The sequence below is a fragment of the Panthera uncia genome, chromosome D2, assembly GCF_023721935.1.
Source record: "Panthera uncia isolate 11264 chromosome D2, Puncia_PCG_1.0, whole genome shotgun sequence".
NCBI lineage: Eukaryota > Metazoa > Chordata > Mammalia > Carnivora > Felidae > Panthera > Panthera uncia.
The window spans coordinates 73,099,689-73,107,520 of NC_064818.1; the positions used below are offsets into that span (position 1 = coordinate 73,099,689).

The window sequence follows — 7,832 nt, forward strand, 5'->3', positions numbered from 1 at the left end:
ATAAAAAACGTTGAAAAAAAAAAATTTAAAAAAAAAGAAAATAAAAATATGCATTTTTCAAGGAATCACAGAAGTCCAGAGCTTAAAAAGACCTTAGAAACCCTTACATGGGGAACCTGGGTGGCTCAGCTGGTTGAATGGCCGACTCTTTGATTTGGGTTCAGGTCATGATCTCACGGGTTTATGAGTTCGAGCCCCACATCAGGCTCTGCCCTGGTGGAGCAGAGCCTGCTTGAGATTCTCTCTCTCCTTCTCTGCCCCTCTCCTGCTCACACTCTCTCTCTCAAAATAAATAAGCATTAAAAAAAAAAAAAAAAAAGGCCACGGCATGATTAAGTATATATGCAGTAGGTGAAGTCAAAAAGCACAAGTCACATTTATCAGAAAGCAATCAAAAAGTTACATTTGTTTTTCTAGTCACCTGGGAAATTCCAAAATGACTTTGTCTTTCAGACATCCATGAAGTGGATTTCATATAGAATTACCCTAACTAGTAAAACAAATTTCTTATAGTCCCTTAGTTACTATTTGAACGAATGCCAACCATCTCCCAATGAGGATAAAAACTATAAAATAAATACGATGAAGAAAAACAGGTTAACTTTAATTGTCAATCTTTTGCAAAGTCTTTTCCTAAAAGTCAACTTTTCAAATCAGTTCTCATTTTACCTTGTTGGGCAATATCATGGTAGAGACGCTCTACCCTAGAATTATTTCGAAGAAGGTCCAAACACTGTCTATATGATTCCCAAAGGAATTTAACCCATGGAGTTAAAAGTAGTCTGTCAGTACGATCCTGAGTGTCTTCACCACTTACAGCACTTAGGAGAACACTAAAAAAAAAAAATTTTTAAGTTAAAAACAATTTTAGACACGATTTCCTACTTTGCCCTAAGATTAAAAAAAACAAAACCAACAATGATACCAGTGTAAGAAAGTGTGAATCCTTCTTACAACTTTGGGCATACTGTAAAGATGCCATGTAAGTGTTCAAGTATTTGCACCCCCAACCCATATTACAACCATTTAAATTAGTATCTGACTATCTGAAGGTTGTTAATTTGCCACCTTTATGAATTCTGAATAGTATGGCTTTCTTATCAGACACTTAAAATTCCAAAGGTAAGCATTCTTTCTAATAAACATCTATACTTCAAATGAGGACGATGGAGACACATGTAAAGAAAAACATTGACAAAAATGTATTAGCAAAAAAAAAAGAAAAAAAATTAGCAATTTAACCTACATACCTCTCAGGAGTTTGAATATTATCCAGATCTTCTATGTCTAGGACCATTTGCTGAGATTCTTCTTTAGCAGCTTCAGTTTTTTCCTCTGCCAATTTCAAATATGCCCTAACAACATCCTCTAGAGATTTGATGTTCACCTAACCAGAGAGAGAGAGAGAGAAAACCTTAAAACACTTCTCAACAAACCACAGAATGCTTTAAGAGCAAATTTTATGACATAAAAGCATATTACCTTTAAAAGGTAAACTTCTCTGAAAATCATTAAAGCACTATTAAAAATATAAAACCCAGCTCTTTTCATACCTGTTGACAAATGTTCTTATACTGGTATAATCCCTCTTTAGCCAAATGGCTCTTGCGAAGATCCACACAAAGTTCCAAGTATTTCAACATAATTGGCTCGTGTATCTTTTGCCATGTTCTGTGTTTCTTACTTTTCATAACATCATAAAGAACATCCAAAGCAGGCTGCTTTTTCCCAACCTCAAGAAATTCTGGAAAAGTAATTCAGAAAAATTAAAATTGGTATGTATACTATACTAAAGTGTAAATCTTGCCTAAGTTGGCTATTTTAATTTCTAAACTCACTACCATCTCTTTTTAGATCACACTTATTTTTGACATCTAAAGCCATGCTAAAATCACCCAACTTAATAGAACGAAAACTGGTATTATCTCAAAATATGGTCTATGGATAAAATGATTTCACCCAATTACATTGTACCAAACCCTTGTAAATGACTGCCATGTTCCAAAAATTGAAGTTATGAGAGAGAAAAATCTCCTCCCAGCAAACAAAGTGAAATGTGACTTTAGTCACAATGATCTGGTGGATACAATTTCTGCTCTAGGCAAAAGGATCACTAGACTCAATAAGACAGTCAATTAGATTTTGTTCCTTTAAGATCAATTGACTATTTATGTGGGTCTACTTCTGGGCTCTCTATTCTCATCACTCTCTATTGCAATGTATCTAGTCTTTTTCTAATACCGCCCTGACTTGATTACCATGGACTTATAGTAAAGTCTTCAAACCAAGTAGTATGAGTGCTCCAACTTTGTTCTTCTGTATTGTTTGGCTTCTCTATTGTTTGGAAAGTCTTTTGCCTTTCCATATAAACTCACAATTAGTTTGTAAATATCTACAAAATAGCTCACTGGAATTTTCATTCAGATTTAATGAATCTATATATCAAAATTTGGAAGAATTGACAATAGTCTTCCAATCTATGAAATATCTCTCCCATTTATTTATCCCAACCTAAACGTGAGAAAAATCTTAAGACAAACCCCAAATGAGGAACATTCTACAACATACCTGACCAGTACTCATCAAAACTTGTCAAGGTTACCAACAAGGAAGTTTAAGAAACTGTCATAACCAAGGGGGGGGAGGAGGAGAGTGTCTGAGGAAACAGGACGACTAAATATAATGTGGTATCTTGGATGAGATCCTGGAATTCAGAGAAGGACATGAGAGAGAGCTACGGAAATCTGAGCAAAGTATGGACTTTCATTTATAATGTTATCAGTATTGGATCATTAGTTGTGATAAATGTCCCAAAATGACAGAAGAAATTAATAGGTTATGGTGTATATGGGAATTCTCTGTACTATCTTTGCAATAACTCTGTAAATCTCTAACTTTTAAAATTAAGTTTATTTTTAAAAATAAAAAAAAATTTTAGAATGCATACCAGAGAAAATTACACATTTCTGAATTTACTACCACCTAAACCTGAAGGCACTCTGCAAGTGGCAATATTTCAAAATCCAGTTCCAATCTAAGGTTTTATGTACACTGCTCATTTTGAAATTCACTCAAAAGCAAAGAGTCCTCTATCACATTACTTCCGACACAGGTTAAAATTTATCTTTTTTCTCATCTTTTACTTTATTTACTTTTGCACAAAACTTAGTAAACTGAGGGAAGGGGAAGGCTATTTAACCTAAGTCATTTGGTTATGTTCAACTTAAAATTCAGTAATTAACAAATTTCACAAAGAAAAATCTTTCCACTGAACATTTGAAACATACTTTGGGGAACCAAAACACTAATTAACACTATTAAAAAAGATCTTAAAACACTACATCCCTATTGTTAAAAATCACTGTTTTCCTAAGAAAAAAATCTTTGACAAAGAATTATTTTTAAGAGTTAACCAAACAGCGTACAGCATTATCATGAAACTGTGCTAGGCAAACAACTGGCAGAAACACTGCTTATTTGGGAGTTTTACCACATTTACAGATTTAGTAAGTAATTTTTCTCCCAACTATCACATCTTTCAGGAATGCTGCTTCTGAACGTTCCTTCCTCCAGGAAAACTACAAACAATATTCCAACTCTCTGGTATATTAAGAGGTTTGCAACAAATCACAAAAGATACTGAAATTCTTATCTTTAAAGGATAGCCTGTGTCTTCCCATATCATATTAAGCCCTATTCTTCATAGGTTAGTGAAAACAAACCCCTCTTCAGTAATTCACGTCAATGTCAACATTAGTAGTACTGTTATGAGAAAAAGTCCATTTTCCTTTGAGTCAATGCTATTACCAAAAAAAACAAAGAACCCCCAAAAAAAAAAAAAAAAACACCTTGTAAGAGGAAACAAAGATGTAACACAACTAGATACTTTGTTAGAATACTAGCCTTTCCTGGGTGTTTTTTGTTTTTTAAGCCTTCCTGTTCTGAGGGGAGGACGTTACAGTCTTTAAACTGGAGCATACATACGAGGTTATCGTCTAAAATCCAACAGTACCTTAGGTGTTTTTAACAATTATTTAACAGAAAAGTCTCTATCACCCAAAAATTTGGAAGTAAATGTTTTTAGTTAAATTTAGCATTCATGGGGCGCCTGGGTGGCGCAGTCGGTTAAGCGTCCGACTTCAGCCAGGTCACGATCTCGCGGTCCGTGAGTTCGAGCCCCGCGTCAGGCTCTGGGCTGTTGGCTCGGAGCCTGGAGCCTGTTTCCGATTCTGTGTCTCCCTCTCTCTCTGCCCCTCCCCCGTTCATGCTCTGTCTCTCTCTGTCCCAAAAATAAATAAAAAACGTTGAAAAAAAAAAAATTTAAAAAAAAAAAATTTAGCATTCATATTAAAGAGCACAGCATCAGCACCAGAACAACCTATTATATCCAATTCCCAATCTTACACTGAGGATTTAAATCTTATACTGTTTAGTATATAAACACTGTCAAAATGCTTGTAACACAGAACAGGCACAAAGAGAATTAAAGTTGAGAACTGTGCCCGGGATGGTGATGACAAAATAATAAACTATGTAAAAATAATTTACCTACCCTATCTCTTATTTTTAAATAGGGGAGTGTGGTGTCTTAATGTCACTATAAAAAATAAAAAATCTTGTTTAGGGATAGAAAAGTGATTTTTTTCACTTCCTAAACAGCCAATCAGAATTTATTATTACAAATTCCACTTTCAAACTCTGAAACAATAGGTTCAAACAAAGCAAATGCACTAAAAAATAATTTTTATAGGACACCCTACCATCATCGTGGGAAAAAAGCAAACATGGATACCAAGCAAGGACATTTTTAAAGGGAAAAAACCTGAATGGGAACAGATATGATAGTCCATGAGGGTGAGTTCCTGTCTTTATCCGAAGTCACATACAGGGAGAATTTAGTTCCTATGAATTCTCTAGTAAGGGGAAAAAAAAACTTTTTGAGGCTAGAGAGGCATACCACATATTAAAAGCTCTATTGCAATGTTAAAAAAAAAAAAAAAAAAAAAGTTAATTTCCAAACTGATATTCTTGAAATAAAAATAAAAATCTAGCATTATGAACTGTTACTAGGAGGGTGGACATGCTGAGCTTACCTTTCAGACACAGTGACAAATTGTATCTATTTATAAAAGAAAAAGCTTAGGTCGGCCCTTCAACATTACTAGTTTCTTTGGGCAACAGACCAAGTAGATAAGCTATAATGTTACTTGATTTGTGGGTTTAATAACTTTATTTATAAGTCACTGGTAGAACTAAATTAAAAGGTTGTTACAAGGTCAGGAGCAATTAATTCTGCACTACTGACAACATAATCTGCAAAAGGGTCTTTTTCCAAATGATTCTGGGGTATAGATTTCTTGTCTGTAACTGCTTAGGCCAAGTTCTCATCTTCCTGAATGGTTACTATAATAGTTTCCAAAGGAATTGTTCTGAATTACAGACTCAGAGTGACTTGAAAAACTATTCTACTTAAACATATTCACATTTTATTACGATAATGCAGTGGATTAGGTCTAAATGTGTTTAAGGCTACAAATGTCATAGATAAAACATTTACATAAAATGAGATTATCTCCATGGAATGAAATGCGCTTTTACGATCCTATTTAAAGTTTTGTAAGCGGTGCCATGTGCCATCCACATTCAGCTCACTCTGACACTTTCAGACAGGATCTTTCATTCACAAGATCAAAGGTACAGAGCTAACTACTTGAAAGCTAAGGCCTCTCTCTACTGTAACACCCATCCTACAATTTAAAAGGGCTGCAGCAAGGAGTCAATACAGACTTTTAAAAAACCTACACAAATAAAAGCCCCCCCACAGTGCCCCTTTCTCATCTTGCCTACTTTAATTTCAGATGTTTTCCCTAACTTGCCCTTCATGAGTCAAAGCTATTTCAACTTAGAAAACGTGAAAAAGAGGTTTAAGATTCGTTACACAGGAGATAACCCTTTTAATTTAAACAATTACTGCAATAGTAAACTCATATGAGGATTCAAAAGGGAGTGATGAAAGCAACAAGGCCGGAGCACATCAAATGTGTAATACTTAGGCTATCCAGATTACAGTGCTTCAGCCTATTAGAAGGAAAAATGCCTGTTGGTAAAGCAAACAACTGTAGAACAAATCTACAATAGCAATTACAGTAGTAACTGAATCCAAGTCACTTTGTATACCATAATACAGATTTCTAAGTTTCTAAACGTAAGAAAAAAATTCTAACTTTGCTACAGTTCATTTTCTAGTGATAAATCTCCATTTCCACTGAGTTTCTTTCCTATAAGTTAACGTCCTTAATTCTTGCCTGTCCTAACCATTAGATCACTGGTTAAAATGAGCAGTCATCAGATCTAAGTTGTACTTTTAACTGATTTTTAGAACACTTACTCTACTCTATTCCAAAGAATGTGGCATTATCCTATTTCACACTCTTTTTTGTTGCTTTTAAAATAACCATGTGACAAAGGCACCCTTACCCCTGACAGATTATCACTAACAATTTTGTGTCGACTGAAATTGACATTTCCACAAGAGGAATTTCCAAACAAGCTAACAAAATTAGCTCCACCAACATAAGACTGTAAGAGACACGGTATATCCACCTACAAAATGGGATAAGACTCAAAACTTGTCTGGGGTACAGGAAGGGTTGAAATAAGAACGATCAACTACCTACACACTTAGAAATTATTAGGCTTAAAAAACTCTAAACGAAAAAGTTTTTAAAGACCAGAGCCATGCATAATACATTGCACCCCCATGATGCGAACGTAATAAATGCCTCTCGAATAGACCGAGACACGCACAACTTTTCGCGAAAGGGCCGGTGGCATAAGAACACATGGAAATAAAAATCGCAGGCAGCAGCGCTGTGGCGAAAAAAAAAAAAAACTCATCTGGAAGTCTAGAGACCTTGGTTCTAGTCTCCTGGCTCCACAACTAACTCTCGGAGTGACCTTGGGTAAACATTCTCTCTCTGTAGGCCTCAATTTCGTTATCTTTAAGAAAGAACTTCAAGTCTCTTACAGGTTTAACAATGTTCCAACTTCATGTGATTTGGGATAGGCTCTGGGACTGAGAATAATCAATGCCAGGAAAAAAACAGATAACCGGTTAATTGGGTCAGAGTCCCCGAAGCAGAGCTATAGTGACTGGGGAAAAGGCTAAGTGGACCCTGACCCAGCAAAGCCCGGCGCTGGATTTGGGGGGCGGAGGTGTCTGCGAGAGGGCGGGAGGTGGGACTGGCCGGCTCCCGGCGCCGGCAGGAGGTGGAGTCGAGGTTCTCGCGTGCATTGTCCCCGGGAGGGAGCCATGTTTCTTCCTCCCCGGCACTCCCAGATGGCGGCTGGGGGCGCGGGGCCTAAGCAGCCGAGGGCCCGGCGGCCGGGGGAGCGGGGGGGGGGGGGAGGGGGGGGGGGGGGCGGTTAAGGAGGCCAGGCTCCGGTAGACCTGTCTCCGGGGCCGCGGCCCCTGAGACGCAGCAGGAAGCGGCGGGGGGAAGGAAGGGCCCCCCCCAGAGCGACGGTTCCCGGCTCCGCACCTCCCACCCCCCCAACCGCGGTCGGTAGGAGCGAGAAGGGAAACCATGCCCAACCACAAGCTGGAACGGCGGCAGACAGGTCTCATCGACCACCTCTGCAGCCGCAGACGGGAGGCGGAGCAGGGAGAAGGAGGCCCGGGCCCCTCGACCTCCGAGGCCTCGGGCCGACCCAGCCCGGCGCGCCCCGATCCCCTACTCACCGTTGGCGCGTTTGAGGGCATTTTCCGGCCTCTGGAAATAGGCCGGCATCTTGGCGGGTGGCTCAGCTCACCGGCGTCAGCGAACTCCTTG

The 7,832-nt window shown here is 38.3% G+C and overlaps 1 protein-coding gene across 1 annotated transcript in view; it reads right to left on the reverse strand.

The window, feature by feature from the left end:
• The window catches only part of EIF3A (eukaryotic translation initiation factor 3 subunit A), a 35,848-nt gene extending 28,022 nt beyond the window's left edge, over positions 1-7,826 (reverse strand). Inside the window, exons 1-4 of the mRNA XM_049646537.1 lie at positions 7,742-7,826; positions 1,554-1,744; positions 1,251-1,387; positions 670-833 (exon numbers count right to left, since the gene is read on the reverse strand). Coding sequence (XP_049502494.1) covers positions 670-833; positions 1,251-1,387; positions 1,554-1,744; positions 7,742-7,790 — 541 coding nt within the window. The 5' untranslated portion in view covers positions 7,791-7,826. The remainder of the gene's footprint in view (positions 1-669; positions 834-1,250; positions 1,388-1,553; positions 1,745-7,741) is intronic.
• Between the last annotated feature and the right edge of the window lie 6 nt (positions 7,827-7,832).